The 22269-nt window shown below is 40.2% G+C and overlaps 1 protein-coding gene across 3 annotated transcripts in view; it reads left to right on the forward strand.

The window, feature by feature from the left end:
• Positions 1–22269, forward strand: part of LARGE1 (LARGE xylosyl- and glucuronyltransferase 1) — a 204591-nt gene that overhangs the window by 170250 nt on the left and 12072 nt on the right. For 2 of the 3 annotated variants that reach the window (XM_086610255.1, XM_086610256.1), the window contains exons 9-11: positions 2255–2410; positions 13173–13336; positions 17737–18015. In XM_086610255.1, the coding sequence (XP_086466381.1) occupies positions 2255–2410; positions 13173–13336; positions 17737–18015 (599 nt within the window). The remainder of the gene's footprint in view (positions 1–2254; positions 2411–13172; positions 13337–17736; positions 18016–22269) is intronic. The other variant, XM_086610258.1, reaches the window with a different exon arrangement.

Below are 22269 nucleotides of genomic sequence, written 5' to 3' on the forward strand. Positions count from 1 at the left end.
TGTAACAGTTACTGAGCTGATCATCATTAGCCGTTTCTGTGCTCATGGTCCCCAGGGTGAGTGGTCAGAGTGCTCAGCAGGACAATAGGATGCTCATGAAGCCATCCGAAAGGAAACTCACATGAATTGTAAGGAGTAGCAGGGATAACATGCAGAAGATTTTTCTTAGCAGGTATTTTTTGTCCCATTTGTCAGTTTCTCAGCTCTCTTTGATCCATTCTTAATGAGTGCAAGTTACTGGCAGATAGTTTCCATTCTATGCCTGCTTCTAAGAATGCATACTGGTAAAACTGTTAAGCAGCCCTTTAGGTTCCTGCAGCCCTGTGCTTCTGTTATGTGTGCGTGTTTCCCTGAGGTAGGATTCAATCATTGAGATTTTTTTGCATGCATTTAATGCCTTTTGCAGCAGTTAAATGCAATGGATGAAATATGTCAAGTTCTTTTCAAAGAAGGAAGGTTTTGAAGATCCATTTTTCATTGGAGGAAATATGTCATCTCAGTTTTATGTCCTAACCTAGCTAAAGCTCCTCTTGTTTCTGTGGTGGTCTGTATTTTCAGCACACATTGCAGCAACATGTTACTGTGCAGTTAAGCTACACTTTCGAACATACGGACAAATAAAAAACAGCAAAGAATGTAGCATTACCTGGGAAAAATATCTACACTAACTATTTTTCTCCAGATAATTTCCCAGGTTGATATAGTGTGTAGATGCATCATGATCTTGATTTAAAGTGTTCCTATAACTGGAAAAAGTGATTTGCCTATTTCTGAAATGATTTTTTTCCCTACAGTTGCTTTTCTTTAACTGCGTGTGTGGTTTTCTGACATCCTAGTAGCCTCAGCAGTGGAATCCCAGAAAGGGATAAAGCTTTCCCTGTCAGGAGATGTTTTCACTGATGTTGGCTACGTAGAAGAGAGTGCCATAGCTTTCATGGCAGTATAAATACTCAAGTGGAGAGACTATGTTGTTTGCTGAAGTTAGTACAGGAAGAATTCAGGCTACGTCCTGCTCTTTCCTCCTCCAGACCACTCATTCAGCAACAGCTAGTGTGATTTCAGAGGGCTCCCTGTCCCTGTGGAGCTGTGCTGCTGACACCAAGGGAACTGCGTTCGTCTGCTCAGGGCTGCTTCTGTGCTACGTGCTGCGCCGCAGCTCCGTGCGTTCCCTCCCACCAGTGCGATGTTCGGAGCACAGCTTACTGCGCGACCGGCTCGGCAGCTGGCGTGGCAGCTTTGTGGCTCTGTGTGAGTGACACGGTGCCTTCACACAATTAACTTAATGGATTCAGAGAACCTCCAGAACTCCTAACTTGGAAATATTCCCAAGGGAGAATTTTTTTTTAATCTCTTTAGAAGTTACAGGAATAAAACTGAATACAAAGCATTTAGTGGGTTTTTTTCCTTATGCCAAAAATATAGCCTCTATAAAATGAAATCATTTCTGCAAGCCACTTTTGGCTCCCTCTTAGTTTCTCCTTAGGGCCCCATTCTCATTCACACTGGCAGCAGTGCAAAGTTGCCTTGATGTAAATGAGAATCAGGCCCTTTATGTCAGCATTAGAGTCAGCCTAAGCCAGTGTGAGAGTCATCTCCCATCAGCAGAGGCTAAATACCTACTACAAATTGGAATTTAAAGGGTGAAGCATTGTACTGCATCACTGTGTTGTGTAACACAACTGAGATCGGTCTCGTTTAAATGAAGCAATGGCGAAAAGGAAGTCAGCTTAAATTCAGTCTTTTTGAAGGGTGTAAATGGATACAGGAATTAATTTCAAGCTTTTTCTTCTTAATACCTAACCAGAGAAGAGTCTGCCTGGCCTGAAACAGTGAATCAATTTCATTAGCTGAAACAGTCATGTGGAAATCTGAGATTAATGTTTAATACCTACATCCCTGCGTCCCTCGTCCTGCCATCTTCTTCAACAGAGTCCATAACCTATCAGGTCTAGGATTAGAGTTGTGGCAGCATTTATGAGGTGCTGCATCACAAATTAGAGCAGCACACCAACTCAAATGTGCACGTTATCCTATGGAGGAGTTTCAAAGCACATCACCTGTCAAGTATGCAGTTCCTTGTGAAAGACGTGGCAAAGCCTTCCTGATAAAAAGACAGAAGGAAGTCTGTGTAGTTTTGGGGTTGGTTTTTTTTTGTTTTTAAGAGAGCAGCGAACTGAACACACATAAAAAGAGCAGATAAAGCAAATCCATATTCTGACAGCAGGATGTGTTTTCTATTTTTTTTCCCTCTGAGGTGATTCACTGGAACTCACCAAAGAAGCTGCGAGTGAAAAACAAGCACGTGGAGTTTTTCCGCAACCTCTACCTGACATTCCTGGAATACGATGGGAATTTGCTGAGACGGGAACTCTTTGGCTGCCCCAGTGAAGCAGACGTTAACAGTGAAAATGTAAGTGGGACGTCTAGGTCTTGAAGATGTAGAGGGTGGGGGTGGTTCATTCAAGGTACAGGCTACGTGAAGACTTGAGTTGGTGGTGTGAACAGTGCAGTGCAGAGGCACTCAGGAAAATTGATGTCGGTGCTCAGATTCCAGGAGTGACGCCATGCAAATCATTTAATCTCTCTGTGCCTCAGTTCCTCGCCTGTAAAACTGTCATATTAATCCTGCCTTTGCCCTGTTTTTTGCTGCATTTTTTTGGCTGCCTTGCCTTTTAAAAATCCCCAACAAAGGTAGGATCACAAACTGGAAATGAGGATTTGGGCTGTTAATTCCATTAGGCAATTTTGCAAATCTCGCCCTTAGACCTAAGACTTTCCAGGGGAAGGGCTTGTTTCTTGCTGTGTGTTTGTTCAGCATACAGTGATGCCAATTTTGGCTAGTAGATACTAATGTACAAATAATGAAGAAGAAATTAGAATATCAAGACTGATGGATTTAGGTCTATGAGTTCTTGCCATGCTGCAAACTATAGGATGGGTTAATACTTCTAAGTACGCATAGACTGTGAGACTGTGCAGGTTTTTTCTGCACTGCCCCTAACCAAACACAGCAGCATTTATGTCTATCTGCATAAAATTTGCAATCAGAATCTTTCAGACGAAGCAAATCCTTTGAAAATGGTTGAAATCAAGGGTGTTTACATACAGATGTTCCTATGCCTGCGTGCGCCTTAGTACATATAGTTCCAATGTAAAAAACTGTTAACTGAAATGTTTATACAGACGTATATGAACTCCTTGTGTATAATGTAGCGTGTGGAGATTTCTAGACCAAGTATCAGTTTTGGCTACACAGTCTGAAAAGAAATAAAAAGGAACCTGTTAGCTTTTATGTTATCTTCAAGAAAAAAGTGATTCTAAAGTATACAATGTTGTCTATATAAAAATCAATAAAGCAAAGCCAGTATCATGTACACATTAGCAGTTAAGAGATAATTGGCAATCAATAGCATCATTGAGGCTTGTAGTGTTTCCATTTAGTCTGTGGATAAAATGACCACAGGAGATGCCATTCTCAATTTTTTAACTATAGCACTCACAGATCAGATGGATATACTTCAGCGCAAGGCATGGCTTCCCAAACACTTATTTGACCATCCCACTGTCTTCTGAAAGGAGTGGGAAATGATGAGAAACTGGAGAGCATTAACTGGGAGAGACTGAAGCAAGGATATGAGAGAGAGAGAGAAAGCAAGCGCACAGTGGGAGCAAAAGCACATGGAGAAAGAAACTCCTCTGCAAGAGTGAGAGGCTTTTAGACAATCAAGTGAACTGAATGGGATAAAAGACCACTAAGAGTCTGACAGTCAGAGACATCAAGATACAACAGAGTATAGGGTAGGATAGGAAGAGAAAGGGGAGTGAGGCATTAAAAAAAAAGAAAAAAGACAACAGACCAACACACCTTCATCGCACTTTAGGAATGCAGGTTAAAATTATACTGAATTCACAACATGTTGTGTGGGTTCGAAGAGCATGAATTCAGTCACAAACTTGTTGTTATGTTTTCCAGAGGTCTGTAAATCCTTAATAAACAGATTTATTCCAGATGACAAGTTGTTGGGAAGCAGTGCACAGTGAATGCAAGTTCTTGCTGCTGAAAATGGCAGTCCTGAAAGTTTAAAATGGCTCATTTTACTGAACTTGTATCTAGTTGACAGACACTGGAAATGACTAACCGTTCAAGCCTGTTTCTTATTCAAGACAAGTAGAACGCAATATGGTATATGGTATGGCTTATGTCTGAAAAAGAAATGTAACTCATTCTTCCATTTATAAATTGGGAAAAAAAAAAGAGAGATACTGGGAAAGAATGAGTTAGACATACAAAAATACATGAGCCCTAACTTGCCAAGAGACACCAAAAAGTTAACAGCCTTCTATCAAAACAATCAGATATAGGGAAAAAAATCTAACTTTGGATAGCTTAAGAGTAGTCACTTAGGAGAAGATATTGGGTTTTATTAGTTACCCTTGATGTAAGCTCCCCTCTAAACTTGACTGTCGTTTTTATTGTAGAATACAAAAAGCAAGTTTCAGCTTTGAAGTTATGAGACCCTAAGAATAGGATTATCATGAAAACCACTCTTTCTCTCACTCTGTCTGCTGTAGCACATACAGTGTCACAGGTGTCCTATTAAAATACAGTACATTCCCATGATCTATTGCAGGATAATCTTCAGAAGCGGAGCATCTTGTAAGGTGAGCAGGGAACCACTGTTTGTCATTCCTTCCACTTTAAGAACTAGGGGGAATGAAGTGGAAATAACAAGTAGCAGGTTCAAAACAAAGACAGACATTTCACCCACGATGTAATGAAGCTTTGAGCAGGAGGTAATGTTGCTAAAAATATACATATGCTCAAAAAGTGACTCTTTAGGGAAAGAAAATCAATCAGGAGCTATTAAGCTTTGGTGCAGAAAGTCCTTGGACCACAAGTTCAGAACTAGGGGAGCGTTCTGAGAAAGCATCCTTGTACACTTGTGTCCTGGTTTTAGCTGGGACAGGGTTAGCTCTTCTTTTTAGCAGCTAGAAGAGCTCCGTGTTTTGGTTTTACTCAGAGGCTCGCTCTGAGAAGAATGTTGATAGCAAGCTGATGTTTGTGGTTGGCACTGAGGTCTCGAGGACTTTTCAGCTGCCGTGTTCTTGCCAGTGTGCAGGAGCACAACAGGATAGGGGGGGAGCACAGCCGGGACAAGGGGTCCACGACTCTCCTTACGATTTATACTTGTACTTAAGATTGAGGGCCAAACTGGCCAATTAGTATTCCATATCATGCAGCATCATGCCCAGTATAAAAGTGAGTGTCAGCTGGAAAGAAGGACTTTTGCCCTTCCGAGACTCTCACTTTCAGACTCTCAGAGTGTTTTCTCTCTCTCTCGCTCTCTGTCTCGGGGCCTCCCGTTCATGTGGGATTGCGGTATCGGGATTTATCTGTTTCGGGATCATTAGTTTGGGACGAGACAGGCCTCGGTGAAGGGGTGGTGAGCAATTACACCGTACATCACTCGTTTGTATATATTTATCCTTGTACATATCCGTACATATATATATTGGTAGTGGTAGTAGTAAATTGTTCTTATCTCAACCCACGGGTTTCCCTTTTCCTCCTTTAATTCTCTCCCTCATCCCTGGGGGTGGGGGAGGGTGAGTGAGCGATTGTGTAGGGTTTGGTTGCTGGAGCGGCCTAACCCACAACAACAAGCACACAGGCACACATTCAACCTTTTAGCATTCTCATAAAACTTCTTTCCTGCAGACAGCTTCTTACCAGGTACTTCTGCCAAAGCACTAAATCTGAAGGTTGAATGGGGTGTCTCCTATTAGTGAAGCCAGTGTCCTGATCCAAAGCCCAGAGCAAGATCAGTGGGAAGTTTATCACTGATTTCACTCACTTTAAGAAAAGGACAGTAGTTCCCGTTAGAGAACCCTTTCAGAAAACACAGGAAAGAATTCTCTGCAGATTTTATTTTCAGATTTTCAAATCAACAATGCAAAGAAACAGTGCAAAAAATCTAATTCTCCCTGAAAACACTTGCTTAGATGTATACTTACTAAATATGTTAATACTTATTTACTTTTTTTATGCAAAGCAGAGATTCTTAATATCAGCAATCGGCTATACACTCCAGCTTGTAATATCTTCCAGAAGAGCAGGAGATTCTAGCAATGTACTACATAGTGTAAACTCTACTAAAAAATTCAGCAATTTTTGAATCTCTAAAAATAGCATGCAAAAGGAGCTTCCAAGTGAGTATCAGGGTGCTGAACTTGCAGTCATACTGATGCTTTGAGTACCCTTTGCTCCTGCAGAATTTCAGAATACTGCATCAATTGTAGGACTGGGATTTAAAGTTACTATTTTGTCATGACATAGTCTTTCTCTAGTAGTAACAGATGGTATATGGCAGTTTTGAGGAGAAGTCCTGACTTCCCCCGCTGTGTTGTTTCTATTATTATAACTGTTATTGTTATTAAATGCTGAGCTGGCAGCCCATCCTGTTAGTTGCCTGAAAGTTGCCATTATACCACTTTCAACTGCTTATAATGTTGCTAGATGGAGGATCATGTAGACTGGGATATTTTTTGTCATGCTGTTATGGGCCTTTTTTTCTTTTCTCTCATTTTTAAAAGTGGAATGGGGAAAAGCTTAAGATGTTTGCCCACACCACAAGTTCTGATGACCTCTCGATGGAAATACTCCGTATCTCAGAGAAAGAACTGACTTTTGGGCCAGGAGCATGTCTTTTGTCAACCTGGTGAAAACTTAGGCAAATTATAATGCTGAAAATTCATGGTTTACACATTGTCAGTAGTGTTTTCTTTGACTTTAAGGAGACTCAGATCTCTGGAGACTCTCTCTTAGGAGATAGGTCTGACCAGATTATATATATCCAAGTGATAGAGCAGAGTTGAGCATGCTGCAGGCAGGGGACCTAGACAAAGACCAGCATTTACTGTGACTGTTTCTTCTGAACGCTCCATGCCAGGTTCTGACTGGACAGTAGAGCTGAGAGCAGGAACTTCTTTGGTCTCTGTTCTGAGGGACATCGATTGCCCTCACTGATGTCCAGGCAGTATGGAGGAGAAAAAGTCCAGATTCACATGTAAAAGGGACAAAAGCTAGATCAAAGCAGAAAGAAAAGTGTTGAGACGTATGTTTTGGAGAGAGAGGGTTTGGAGCAGGAAGAGGAAAGGACTGATGAGTGCCTGTAGGTATAGCGAGTTGTCAGACTACTTGGATAGGGACCATGGGACTAGAAATAGGGCTAGGACTGACTTAGACCATGGACCTTGCCACACAAGAAGGAACAGGGCTAGGAACAATCTGGGGAGACGAAAGCAAGGAGACCAACCTGTCAAGGCACTATGCTGCAAGGGAGGACTGAGAAAAGCTCAGCCAAGAAGGTTTGGCAGAGACCTGGGGAAAGGAGATGCAGAGGACTACCGAGATCTGACATCTGCAGCTGAGATCAAGAGAAGTTGTACGTCATATATACAGAACTCTCTAAGACATTATGCATGCCTAAAAATTGGACTTTTAATTGCATTGATTGTTTGCAGTCCACATAAGCCATTACTTCCATTTAGCAAGAGCATTAGCTACTTTTTACATGCTGCGGCAAAATTCCTCTGGCTAGGTAGGCTTGCTCAGACACTATCCTCTTTGTCCTTAGCACAGCTTTGTTTCACAGAAGGGCTCAATTTGACCCATAGCAAATGTACAAAATTTTATGGCGTGGGAGGAATAAAGGTTTAATTGACGTGGGATTAGTCTGGTTTTTATTACTAATCATTGGAGAAGCCAGAAGTACTTTATGTAGGTCATCTCAGACAAGACTCAGTGAATGCTTTTTCCTCTCTACATCATCATCTGCTTTGTTTATGCCATGCTAAAGGCAACAGTTAATTCACACTTTGAAAGTGCTAAATGTTGCAATCCAAATTGCCTACTGGTGGGAACTGGGACAGCTACGCAGGAGGAAATGAAACTGCTGCAGTTTATAACCAGATTATAGTTTCATCCTGGGCTGGTGTTAGTTTTTGTCTCAGTGGCTAAGCTGAGTTGATGTTGTGCTATGAATCTTAACTGTGCACACCTGGGAGAAGGAAAGATGATCTGAAAGTTAAAAGTTTTCATCTAAGCTGTGCAGTCCCTGTTGTGTTAGCATGATATTGAGTGAGTGAGTGACTTAAGCCTAGCGTCATCTCACCTCACCTTAAACACTTGAAGAGAGAGAGAGATGCCTCCGTTAGGGTTTTTATCCCCTTCCCCAAGATCTAAATAGACTCTGGACACAAAACATTGTTTGTTGGTGGATTTTTTTAAATATTGCTAATCCCTAAGAAAGTACTTCTGACCCTGGATTTTGGATTGATCATATCCGAGATGAAATCCTGTAGATTTTGGTGGGAAGTAAATTGTTTCTGTGACACAGCAGTTAAAAAAAAAACATGAAACCAATCACAAATTTGCTTACACTAGGAACAGCCTTAGGAAAAGGGAGATTTATGAGCAGACTAACCAGTTCGCTGGTGGAAGAATACATGTTGTGTGCCGTGTATCAGATGGGTCTACCATCTATCACATGGATAGCAAACAGCACCTCATCTCATACTAATGTAGTAGTCAGACAAGTAGATCTGATAAATCATAGAATCATAGAATGGTTTGGGTTGGAAGGGGCATCCACAGGTTCTCTGGGCAATCTGTTCTAGAGCTTGACCACCCTCAGAGTGAAGAATTGCTTCCTTTAGTCTAAATCTCCCCTCTTTCAGTTTAAAGCCATTGCCCCTTGTCCTATCACTACATTGCCCTTGCAAAAAGTCCCTCTCCAGCTTTCTTGTAGGCTCACTTTAGGTACTTGAAGGTTGCTAGAAGGTCACTCCAGAGCCTCTTTTCTCCAGGCTGAACAACCCCAACTCTCTCAAGCCGTCTTCACGGGAGAGGTGCTCCAGCCCTCGGATCATGACAATTTATGGCAGAGTTGGAATACCTTCTGGCCTGCCTGTGCCTCTCTGGCCAGCCTAGCTTCAAAGACTGCTTTCCCTGAGATGGTGAAGTCTGATCACCTGCCACAGGTGGTTGCCCAGAGAAGTAACTTAACATATATTTTTTTATATATTTGTCTCTTTGTTTTTGTGTTATGCATTTCATGGCTGCCATTTTTATTTCTGAATCAAGTAACATCATGATGCTAGCGCAAGCACTTGTTTCCCACTACAGTATTTCCTAAGAGAACATCTACCATACACAGTCTAAAAAGAATACATTTTTCAACTGTGAGAGTGTTTCCTAGAGATGACATTTCCCACACGCTCAGTGGCAAGTAGCCTTAGCATTGAAAATCTTGTAGAAACAGTTAATCTTATTCTAAGTGGTACTCGCTTATGAGAATACATGCTGTCACTCTAAGGTTGAGAAGTCTTTGCTGTATTAGGCATATTGTTACAAATATAATGGAGGGGTCCATAATGGGAATGCCATCTCTTTATCAAATCCAGCTGACATTAAGATCCTCGTTTTGATGGTGCACTGTGTTTAAGAAAGCATCTGTTTGCATAGATCTGTCAGCATTCCCATTATAAAGCCATCTTTTGAACAAGACGTAATGCGGGAGCAAACCTTAAATGAAGCTATAAGTTCTTTGTCTATAAATAATGGATTCACGCAATATGCATGCTGTAGATAAGATTATATCATTGGGGAAATTTTATGTGATCATCTAACTGAAAAATAATATGAGGTAACTCAGAAACAGATACATTTAAGGATATATATGTGTCCGTCTTAGTCAATTCCCTGTCTTTTGAATGGTGTGCATCTTTAACATTCCTCACTTTAAATATGAGTGTAAAAATGGCATATGACTGGGTGCAATATGCATTTATAGATTGCATGTGTCTCTTCGTAATAAAGAGGAAGCAGCCTTTATATATGCATGTGATACTGGGGCATGGGTATCTGAACATATATCTGAATGGGGAGAACAAAGAAAGTGAGAGAGGGAAAAGGGCTCTTAAACTGCACAAAGCTGTGCAGCTCCCAGCTGTTGGCCCTGATAGTTTTTCCACATCATACCATTAGCTTCAGTAAGATAGCTTGTGAGCTTAGAGGTTTTGCTAGACCAAATCCAGAGTGCCTGACGTGTCCAGCATTGCTTCCAGTAGGAGAGGAGTTTTCAAATGGATAATCCCATGCAGTTGCATTCCAGTGCCTGTTGCCTCACCATTGCAAGATAGGCCTTTCCTTAACACAAGCTACTTGCCAAATACGCAGCGACGATGCTACAGGCCAAGTCACAGCCTGTCCTGTGCTGGTTGTCTTACCTGAAGGAGCACACCTTGAGTGAGCTGCATTTGCTTGGCTCCCAAGGCTACCTAGGCTCATGGTATGAGCAAGCAGGTCTTGCACAAGCATTCCTGCAAAGTGCTGATGGAGCTGTGTCTCCGATCCTGCGAAGTGATGCCCACGTATTAGCCAGGGCTCTCAGTCTGTGCAGATTGCTGCAGGGCTCGCAATCTGCCTGCGCTCGAGTGGAGGGTGCTGAGGACGGAGCTGGGGGAGAGTCAGAGCACACTGTGCCCACGGTCCTTCTGGGCGCTGCTCTCTTCCAGAGAGGGGTGGACACAGCCGTCCTTGGGTCCTAACACGACATACAGTACTGAGCATGAGTCATGGGAAGTGCCAGGGAGAACCTCCTGGACTATCAGCATAGCTGCAGGCTCAGGAAAAGTCTGGCAGGGACAAAGAGCAAGATTTCCCTTTCCCTGTAGCAGAAGGGATCTTCTGCTGTTGGCTGCTTTCTTTCACCTCCATCAGCAACTTTGTGACTTGAGTTTCACCATCAAAATACTGGGATCTCTAAGGAGCTGTGTCTCCTCCTCTTCCCTCACCTAGAGCTCTGTAGTGCAAAAAGCCATAATTTAGCCCCAAATTTTATTCTTTAACTCATAATTAAGTATTTCTATCCCCTTAGCTTGCAACCTGAATGCAATCTAATAATCATTCAGTGACTGCCTGGTTAATAGCTGCTGTGCAATAGTAAACTTCTAGCCTGGTCATTTATACATACAGCAGGATAGTAACGTACCACTGAAATGTGCTTTGCTATTGTTTTAGCCATTTAAATTTCAGTCATCTCCTTGATAGCTCTGTTAAGGGCGTACTAATATCTCTTTTCAAGGAAGAAACAAAGATACAATACTATTTCTAGTCATTGTTGTAAATATTGGGTTTAATTCAAATATTGTTTGAATGTGATATGGAAAATAAAGTACAGCTAGCCAAATGATGATTTGTAAAGCAGAATAAATCTAAAGAAAGTATAATATAAACATAAATATAAATATTTATTTGTGAAGAAAGAGTATGTGAAAGAACTCCTGATTTCCACCAAAAGAAATCTTTATTTCAATATAAGTTTTGCCTGGGTAAAGATTTGTCAAGATTCAGACTCTCGTCTTTCTAAAAGCAGTCTCTCTTGAGGGCTGTTTTAAGATCTGTGCAGAACAATAGCACAGAAGAGTGAGAGCCTGATCCAAAACTCATTGAAATCAAAGGAGGTATTTCCATTATTCAAAAGAAGATTATAGAGTGATGTACAGGAAAATATCAGGAATTATTCCATCAGCCTTTCACAGGAAAACATTCAGCTGTAAGCATTATTGTTGATGGCAACCATTATGCTTATAGCTCCAAGAACAACAACTCTTCTTTAAACAGTATTAGAACAAGAAACATCTACATTTTCCATATTTTTTCCTTGAAGATAGTGAAACTATTATTTTAAATCATTATGCACAGGACAAAAATAAGAGATTTTTAAATCTAAATGAATGTCTGTAATTCAATAATCTGTTAGTTGCATGAAAGTTTTGAAGTGCACAGTGATTTTTATCAAAACTTGTAAAATCCCTATAAAATGAATACTACTTTTATTTACCGATAAATATGCAATCATATTCTTCTTATAGGCTGCTTTTAAGAAATAAAATATTAAAATGATGCCTTTATTAGTAACCTACATTTTAGAGCAACAGAACTCTATTGGACATGTTGAGACCATATATAATTTTCATCTTTGTTACATTTTGTATTACATTTTACAGCAGTTATGACTGATTTTCCCTTTTAAATGGATGCATTTTAAATAATCTGGCCAGATGTTTGGCTTTAAAATAATATAGGTCAGGGATGGAATTGGTCAGCTACATGGAGATTTGGTCAGTGTTTGTCTTCTTTCTTTCCCAGAGCTGAATTTTTATTCTCTTAAAGCTACATGTCTAAGTTACTCGGGATTGGATTGCTTTGAGATGCCCGTTTTGACTTTGAAGGGGCTTGGTTTCCAAGGAAGCAAAAAAAAAAAACCTGGTCTCTGCTAATCTGCCATCATTTGGATTTCTCAATGTAGATATCCAGAAGCATAAATCCCATTAAAAGTGTAGGCTTAATTCTGGCACCTCTGCAGTTGAAAGAATATTTTCATTGCAAAATGGAACTAGTGTGGATACACAAATCTCAAGGGATGGAATAACAATCAGTTAAAGATGTACCTTTTCCAGCTGTCTGTCCATGCTGCTAGCAGCAGTTACTATTTCTCCAACAAAGGCAGCAGAATAGGAATTGCTCAGTCCAGCACATAAAAGCTTAATCTGCTGCTGAGTCTTGTCTACTGGAGCTGTATGTCTATGAGTAGTTGGAAGCACTGCTTCCAATAAGAAATGACATTACACGTCACATTGGAGCATTAACTCTCAAACTTGTGATTGTTCATTGTTTCATTTCTAGTCTGGATGTTGAAAGTATGTAATACAGATAATACATACAACATATAGACCATAATACAATGGTCTGTCTGCCTTATCAATTCAGTTACAAGTGCTTTCTTCTAGCCTCTTGTCCAGTGACTTGCAGAAGAGAGGCTTGGGAAAATTCTGCTACTCTGTATCATAGAATCATAGAATGGTTAGGGTTGGAAGGGACTTTAAAGATCATCTAGTTCCAACCCCCCTGCCATGAGCAGAGAAAACCTCCACTACACCAGGTTGTCCAAAGCCTCATCCAACCTGGCCTTGAACACTTTCAGGGATGGGGCTTTCCACTTCCACTCCCCATTCCATCATATTGCAAGTTCCCAACCTCCTCATTCTCTCTAATTTGCTAAAATAATTAAAAAGAACTTACCTTTATGTCCACTCTTTCCTTACAGCTCCAGAAACAGCTGTCTGAGTTGGACGAGGATGACTTATGCTATGAATTTCGTCGAGAACGTTTCACCGTCCATCGCACTCATTTGTATTTTCTACATTACGAATACGAGCCTGCTTCAGACAATACTGATGTAACATTGGTGGCTCAACTTTCAATGGACAGGTAGGGAAAATCTCTCATTCATCTGGAAGTGTGAGACAGTATTTTCTTACAGAGAAATCCAACTATGTAATGCTTTGGAAAGAAAAAACTCAATTTCGTAGAAACTTAGATGTCATATTGTGAAACCTGTCTTGAATTAGGAGTAGCACATGTAGATACCACACATGCATCCAGACTTCAGCTCTGCAGTGCACACACGAGTGTGGGTAGAGTTCATGAGAGACCAAATACTGGAATTGCAGGGTTTGTTACTTGTCAGGATTGTCAGACATTATTAGTTTATGGAGTTTTGCAGTAACTTAGAAAAAACAGGAGATGTTTGTAATAGACTTAGGCAAGCAGTTGTAGCTGACCAAGTTTTTACACATAGTATTTCCTCATTATTCAATTTCAATTAGTGATTTTTCTCATAGTGAAAATCAAGACTAAACATTTTAATTTCAAATTAGGAAGTTGAAAATAAAGCTTTTTTTTTTTTTTAATCTGCCAGTGTGAAATTAAAAATATCTTTTTGAGAAGAGTCATTGCATTTTTAGACAAATGTTGATTTTCAGAATAACATTTCTAGTTTAACTCTTTTGAACTTTCAATTCTGATGTAAAATGGAATTTATCCAGGGAAAAAAAATGCATTTCATGACAAGTTCCAACTGCACCTTTCTGATTCCCACCATTGCAATTAGTTGGTTTTCAGGAGGTCTGAAAGTGCAGTCTGGATCAGCCAGCTATGTGAAATTTGGAATTGTCAGTCTCCTTTTGCCTTCTGCTTCTCGGTTAGAATCTAGTCCAAACTTTGTAGTTACTGCTATCGGAGCGGGTTACGAAACAGGTCAGAACCCCTTGAAAATTAGCCAGAAACTGGTATTTCATTTACAGAGCACGTACGGAATACAATATGACCCATGAATACCGCTGCTGCTATACCAGTGGAAAGTCAGCAGTATTCCAGGAGGGTCAGAGGAATTCAGATCAACAAAACATTTACAGCTTGTTTTAAAAATAAACACGAACAAATGAGGGCTGTTCTGTTTCACCTGTGCCTCAGCACCGCGTCCTGCACATTGTGTTATGATTTGCTATGCACATCAGTGTCTGTTCTATTGATTTTTAATTGAGGACACATTTCTTAAGTGTTCACAAACCTTTAAGTAAAACACTAAAGAAATAAATTAAGCCAGGCCCTGAGCGAGTGCCACAGCAAATTAGTAAAGCTGGTGTGTGCACATGGTATATTTTCCCCCCAGAATTTAATTCAAAAGTATGAGCTGAGGCTCAGTGCTGATTCACTGGCACTGATGCAAAGTCTGAGCATCTGTTTCCCTTTCTGGATCCTCACTGGGGCACATGTTTTTGTTGATAGACAGAACCACACATTTTTATTCAGGAAGAACAGCCCTCCTGATACTGTGCAGGAAAAATCTTCCCTACTTCGTTGGTGTGTTGCTATAAATTATTGATTTGAGTTGGAAATACTTTCTTTCAGCTAAAATCAATAAATAATATCATACCAAAGAACTGTTTAGCTGCTTTGTTTTCTTTCACATCTTTCAGTTACTGCCTTACTTTGTTTGTATCTTCTTTAAACCACTTTTATTAAACTCCTCTAGCATAGCTGTAGACATTTAAGAATAGTGTCTCAGATGTAAGATGACATGTACATAAATAATGTGCTATACACTACATTCCTGCATCTTTCTTTCAAATGATCATCCGAGATGAGGAAAGGCAAGAAAGCAGCTCCTAGTGTCTCCAATTATAGTCCTGTTGGAGTTGAGACTGACATTACTATTGTGACAGGCTTATGTTTGCATGTGCCATAGGTTTGGGGAATGGAAGAGAGGGATGCAGTTTAGGAGCAGACATTAATGTCTTTAGATAGAAGCTCTGAGACAGACTTTGTCCAGTATTGTTCGTTATTCGTTAATTGTCACCTTCTACACTGATGTGACATTTTCCTGGATAGTGGCTTGGTTGCATTATTGTGGTTTTCATGCATGTGCTGTGGTTGGGCAACCTTTTTAAAGGCATGCTATGTACCTGAGGTTCAGAAATCAGAGTGGGAGTTACAAAAATGGGAGATCAGGATGTGGACAAGGAAAGACTGGGTAACCATTACACTGACTGAAGACTGGGTGAGAATGAGTTGTAAATTGGTTGAGTGTTCTTAAGAAGAAATGTGAAAACAAATAATCTCCTAAAAATATTGAATTCCAGTGGAATTCTCTTGACTGAAACAGACCTTTAAAAAAATTTACCAACTAAATGATGACTTCATTATTATGCAGTACAGAAGTATATTTATTTTCTCTAGAGTCCTAAAGAGAACATATTCCTCACGATGGCTAACAAAACCAAAATAATCTGTTCATCTTGTGTTTAGAAACTAATTCTAAGTTTTATGGTCAAAGGAGACTATTGTAACAACCTATAGAGAGTAGAATATGGAGTATTACCCAGCAGTCCCTGTATCAAACTTGTGGAAGTGGAGCCTGTCAATGAGAACGGCACAGCAAAATGGAGTATTCTAAAGGGTGCTAAGCTGTCCAGCTGGAAATTTATACCAACAAAACCCAGTTCCCACTTAACCATCATGAAAAGCTTTGCAGGCATTATCAGGTGTGCCGTTTAAATAAGTTATGTACACCGTTTGTCCACTGCTTGGAGTCCTTGAAAGGCATTTTGCTGCATTTCTTGCTAGGCAAGTATTCCATTTTTAAAAGGCTGCCCTAACTCCGAGTGCTGATGAATTGGAGTCTCCTGATTAATAGGTTTCCACTGTGTTGGAAAAAGGGGGGGGAGGGAAAGTATTTTTCTCTATTTATTATTTGTACAATCAAAAGCCTAAAGCCTTCACATACTTTTAGATCTTTTTTATCGATCTATGTTTCTAATTCAGCTATGTGTTTCAGGCTGATAATAACCTTTGTTTCAATAACAGATAAAAAATAATGTACCAGATGTAGACTAGTAAAGGTAATATCTCATACCTAAGAAAAAATGATTATATCGTCTTGGATGTCATCACGATCATTCAGACATGCAGGAAAAAGCTATTAATGTTAAATCAGAATGTGTGTTTGCTGGTGTATCATTCCTTTCTGCTGCAAAGCTTAGGGAGATAGTAGGAGGGGGAAATTATTTTCTCTGATTACGATGATGCAGAAAACTTTTCTTGTGTTCGGTATAAATATTAATAGGAAAAATCTGGTAATGTGGATTTGAAAGGAAGAGAAAATAATTATGTTGCATAGTCTACTCTTCCTAATTTTTAATAGAGTAACTGGCCAGGCTGCATTGGTTCATTTCCCTTTGTATTAACTCAAGAGGCTTTGTAATCAGTTCTTGCTGTATTTTTGGGTGGCATATCTTAATCTCTAGGCAATTCTTTATAAATTACCCAAAGAGCTTAAATGATTTTGACCAGGCTGGGTTTGATTTACGTTTGTGTATGAGATCTTTTGTTGTCATTTTCATCAATAGTATTGTAACTGCTGGAAGTTTTCAAAAATAGACATCGATACAACCTGTTCTAAAAGTAAGTTAATGAAATTTGAGATACTGCTAAAACATACAAATTAGTGTTTTAAATGGTGGTTTGTCTGAAACGTTCTTTTGATACTCTGCAGCAATGCTATGTCTCTTCGTCCTTCTCTCTTTACTCATAGTAACTCCCATATCTATTGATGTGTCATCCTTTCCCTGACAGTGAGTTTTCTTCTGGTCAATGCAAATGTACATATAAGTCAGTATTCCCTTGAGCTATCACTTTTAACAGCTTTTAAAATTTGACTAACTGCCTTGCAAAAATTTGGGGAAGATTTTCCTAAAATAGCAGGTAAAATAATCTGTGGGTCTGTACACCTTTCTTCTCCACAAGCTTGTTGAAGAGTACTGTAGTATGTTAGCATGTGAGAATAGCTTGACCTGAAGTGTGAATTGGGCACTAGACACTGTTTGAGATTACGAGATTTCTATCCTGTAAGTAGATCCACATGGACAGATCTATCTCTGCAACTGCTCAAAGCTCCCATCAGATTAAGTCCCATCATCCATTTGGTTTTCCTGCAGCATCAATGCTTTAGGCAGAAAGGATGGTGCTGATTTCACCTAGCTCTAGGTATCTTGAGCTCTAGATGTGTGTATCTGAGCTAGGGCCATCTTAGGCTCCCTCGTATTCAGTGGAGAGAAGTAGGCATATCTAGAGTGCAGTCCGTCTGTCCAGGAGACATCAACTTAGATGAGATGAATTGTGCTGTAGAAATATTTATTGCTTTCCACAGCATATAAAGTGACCCCAATCTGTCTCACTTAGAGATAGATATCTGCATTTGATTAGATGAACTCAGGCAGAGTCCTAGACAGGGAAACAGCCTTTTCTTATTCTCACCCTTCTTCTTTCAGGCTCCAGATGCTTGAAGCCATCTGCAAACACTGGGAAGGTCCAATCAGCCTGGCACTCTATCTTTCTGATGCAGAAGCCCAGCAATTTCTGCGCTACGCCCAGGGCTCAGAAGTACTTATGAGCCGCCACAATGTCGGCTACCATATCGTGTACAAGGAGGGCCAGTTCTATCCTGTGAATCTGCTAAGGAATGTGGCCATGAAGCATATCAGCACACCATACATGTTTCTGTCTGACATTGACTTCTTGCCCATGTATGGACTCTACGAGTACCTCAGGTAAATGGACAGTGGAGGGATTCCGACTGTCACCCGCGTTTTCATTCCCTCCCCACCCCACCCTTCTCACATATTCCCAAAACAATGCAGTTTGAGCAGATTTGAAAGAAGCAGCTTATAGATGTTTCAGGTGTGACAATGCCCAGCAAGACACAAGAATGTTTAGGATAGAGGAAGGGGCTGTAACTGGAAGTAAAGCAGTACGGTTATGCAAGAAAGAATTCAGGTCTAAACGTAAGCTGTTACACATCAGAATAATTCCCCCAGAGCAGCAGAAGAATCAATTTGAAAATGGAGCTGGATTAAGTATGTGCAAAAGGATCCTGTATTAGCAGAGATGTGAACTGGACAATTTCCCTGAACATCTCTGGTTCTTAAAGTCAGTGACAAAAAAAACATGCAAAGCTTTACTGGACTTGTTGTCCCCGTGGCACTCTTAATCCAGTTCCATATCTCGAGAAGAGGGTGATAGTCTAACCAGCTCAAAAAGATGACTGCAACACCAGCACCTGTCAAGGCAAAATAATTAGCATAAGGAAACCGGGAAGAGTAACCTCAGTGTGTATTTTACCGTAATGAATGTGAGCAGGTTGGTCTGAGCAAACTACAGACCTCTGGGCCATTAACTGAGCGTTTTTTAATCAAGACCTTTCCCCCCTGCAGAGGCTGGTCATCTGAGGCCAAAGCATAGAGCAAGGAGGACACCCTGTGGCCAGACAGGAGGATTTCAGTTCCTTAGTCCTGAGCAATTTCGCTTTTCATTTCTGTTCTACTTTGGTAAAAGTTGATCAAAGTGTTCCAGTGAGGATCTGCCTGTAGGTGATCTCTTTCAGTCGTAGGCACAGGGGTTTTGGAGTGTAAAGGGAAATATACCTTCCGGTATCGTAAACTTATGGAGGAATTCCTTTGTTTCAGGCTTAACAACTCAGTAAGCATCTCTTCTCGCTTCTCCCTCATGGGGAGAGTTAATTGCCTTTTTCAATTTCTGCATCCATGTACAGGGCAAAATTCACTATGGCTTTTAAGACACTTGATTTCAATAATATCACTGAAGCTTTATCGCATTGTGTCAGCTTGCTTCCCACTTATTTTAGGGGTATTTCTTTTTGACTTGTGCTATGAGGACTCCAAAATAATTCTGTCCTTTGCACACATTAGCAGTCTCGGGATACATGCAGGAACAGTTGTTGTTACTTTTCTGTTCTTTGGCGTTAGTGTTGCATGCTATTACATTTCTTCAGATTGATGCTGGACACAGTAAGAGTAGCAGCTGTTGATACTGGCATGTAGTACTAAAAAAGGAGTTTGTTTCTCCATGCTGCTTCACAGTGCCCTGACGGGAGCCAGCACTGAAAGGAAGAAGAGAGTAGAGAAGGCAGAATGATGTACCACAAAATACTTAAGATACTACAACCATAGAAATAATTCTCGTATGGTCATAATGTAGTATAGGACTAAATGCATAGCAATGCGACCCATTGGTGCTGTTTCAGGAAAAAACAAAACAAAACAAAAAAAAACACCAACAGATTTGCACTGAAAGCTATTGCATCCGAGATGTTGTGTTATTCTACCAGCTTTTTGTGAGGGCCATACCACCTTAACTCTGACTGTATGTTTCTGTTGCCTGGGAATATCAAAATTGCTAATCTGCTACTACCAGCTCTTTAGAAAGGGATTGGATTTTTTTACGTGCGGACTAGAGGCTTTTTCAATAATTATTTTTCTGAGCAAAATAGCAAGGAGGTGCACTGAGATTTTTTTAAATATAGATATCTTGTATCTTTCTGCGTTGACTATTCCCACTACCTCTGCAAGTAGCTGATTAGTGCTATCTAGCTGAATGGCGGCAATTCTTTGTTAGAGAGACGTACAAACGTTTTCATCTTCATTTCCTCAGATAGAACAACCATAAGCAAACAGAAATGGTGTGGTGTTTCAGGTATCACTTTGTACACGATGAGCCAGACAAGTCCCTCTCACTGCGAGTTTGCAGATTTACATATATTGTATATTGTGCCTCTACATTCAATATATTCTCAGAAAGAAAGGAATTTGAAAAACATTTTCAACATGTTTTGAAAGTCTTGTATGTGGAAGGTTAAGGCCAGTTTTGAAGGAGAAGCTGATGGAGCTGATGGGTTTCCTGTCCCTCTAGGTATCTGTTGCTGGCATTTAGGTTTGTGCTAATTGATCTTTTTCACAGCTGGGAAGTAAGACCATTTCAATGCTTTTAATCTCCATCAAACCCCACTTTTGTCCAACCTTACTTTTCTGTGAAATACAAAAGGAAAGAATTGTATCATTTAAAGATTTCCTGTTTACGAAACTCAGACGCTTTCATGGTCTGTGCTGAATGGAAGTCTTTTGTCACCTTCCCTCATTAGTTACTGAGGTCATCTTGACATTGCCCCAAAGGTAAAGGCTCTTGCTGGTTGTTACAAGCAAGGCGTGTGGGTCATCCTAAAGGTTCTTCTAAGGTAAAAATAACTAGACAGGCTATCTACAGTTGTCACAGCTAGCATTAAGGTTCTTTTCTGACACATTTGTGTCAAATATGCCCTTCGCTTCCAGTGACACATTTAGCATAAAGCGGGAGCTGGCATCCAAGCTCTATCCGCACGTTTTATACCTGTCCCCTGCAATGTGAGTTGTGAAGAATTTCTAGTTGCTCTTCAGCATCTCAGCAAGATCCACGCTTCATGTTGTGCCTATTGTTTTTTATGTATCAAATGCCTTTGTATGCTATGCATTCATTGCTTTTGCAGAGAGGAAGAACGTTCAAATGAATTTAACAGTGGACCGACAACTCTCCAGTTCTTACTGGATGCTCTGTGACTGCGTGTTCGTTGATCTCGAACCAACCACTTACTGAGTCCTGATGGTGGAAGCTAATTTGAATTAATGGACTTTTTTTTTTTTTTTTAATTCAGCAGTTTAGGATTAGGTTGCTAACCTTTCTGTGTCTGAGCTTCTCTATTCTCCAGAAATGGGAATTATTTTACTATCTGCCCCCATGAGGATTAGAATTCTGTCTTAATTTTTGGAAAGGACTATGGAGATGAAAAGATTGATATCAACATGCTGGAGTTCATTCAACTTGTGAGGAGACATGTGATTTAAGATTCATTTCTTCCATGCTTTGCGAAAAATAGGGTTGACTAGTAGATTTAGAAATTTAACCCAACCTTCACTGTGTCAGAATGACATACATCAGGTCTGAACACAAAGATGCCTGGGAAACGGTTTCCTGGACAACACTAGGAAAGAGAAAGCTCTTCATAAAATCATAGATCCTTATTTTGGGGTTTGGGGGAAAAGGACAGATAAAGGAAAATGGATACTGAATCGATATTACTGAATCACAAAAAAAACAGCCCTCATAAGAATAGCACAGGGATTCAACAGTTTACCCAGTGCTAATCTGAAAAATAATGAAATGTATTCCCTACATTATATTCCACATATCTTGCAACACCAACAGTGAAAATTTTCCTATTCCAGGTATTACAGAACCAGTCAACCAGCAAACGACACCTCCACTCAAATCAGGAAAAAAGTCACTCCACAGAAAAGGAAAAGTAGACTTGCTTCTAATAGGAAGACAGATTTTCAACTGGTTGTCTGAGGAGCAGACTGCCAGCCAAGTTATCAGAAGCAAATGGAAGGTGTTTTTTTCTCTACCAAATCCTCCCTGCCTTTATCACAATTTACATGGTCTCTGTTGTCCTTTGTCACTCAGGTTCAACACCTGGATGTCAGCACTGATTTCTTCTTCCCCTTACACTACTCCTTTATGTCATCTATTTCACGTCAAAGGCAGGCTATTCTACTTTGAGATGGGTGCTGCTGGACTTCTTGACTGAGCATGTCTCAACTCCCAGCTCAGTTTTGGTGAACCCCTCCGCTTTGACCTTACCGACATGCACCTCAGATGCTTGCATATCTCTTGAAAATATTTCTGCAGAGATTATCCTGCTGTTTTGTTTCACTCTTGAAGTACCTCTACCAGTTTTCTGTGTTTGACTGTGTCCGCTAGAAGCACCTTGTTTTCAGACCTCTGCTTCTCTCCACTTACTAACTTTTTGTGTTGACCTTTGATGGTGCAAGTGATTTCAGCCTCTTGTATCAATTTGTTCCCTCTGTGTTTTGATTTTTTTCATGAGGGTACTGTCATTTATTCTTTCCAACAGTTCTGCCATTACACTATATTAAATTTGCAGATGACAATAGTAGAGAGTGTGCAAAAAGAAT

The sequence above is a fragment of the Tauraco erythrolophus genome, chromosome 4 (genome assembly GCF_009769465.1).
Source record: "Tauraco erythrolophus isolate bTauEry1 chromosome 4, bTauEry1.pri, whole genome shotgun sequence".
Taxonomy (NCBI): Eukaryota; Metazoa; Chordata; class Aves; order Musophagiformes; family Musophagidae; genus Tauraco; species Tauraco erythrolophus.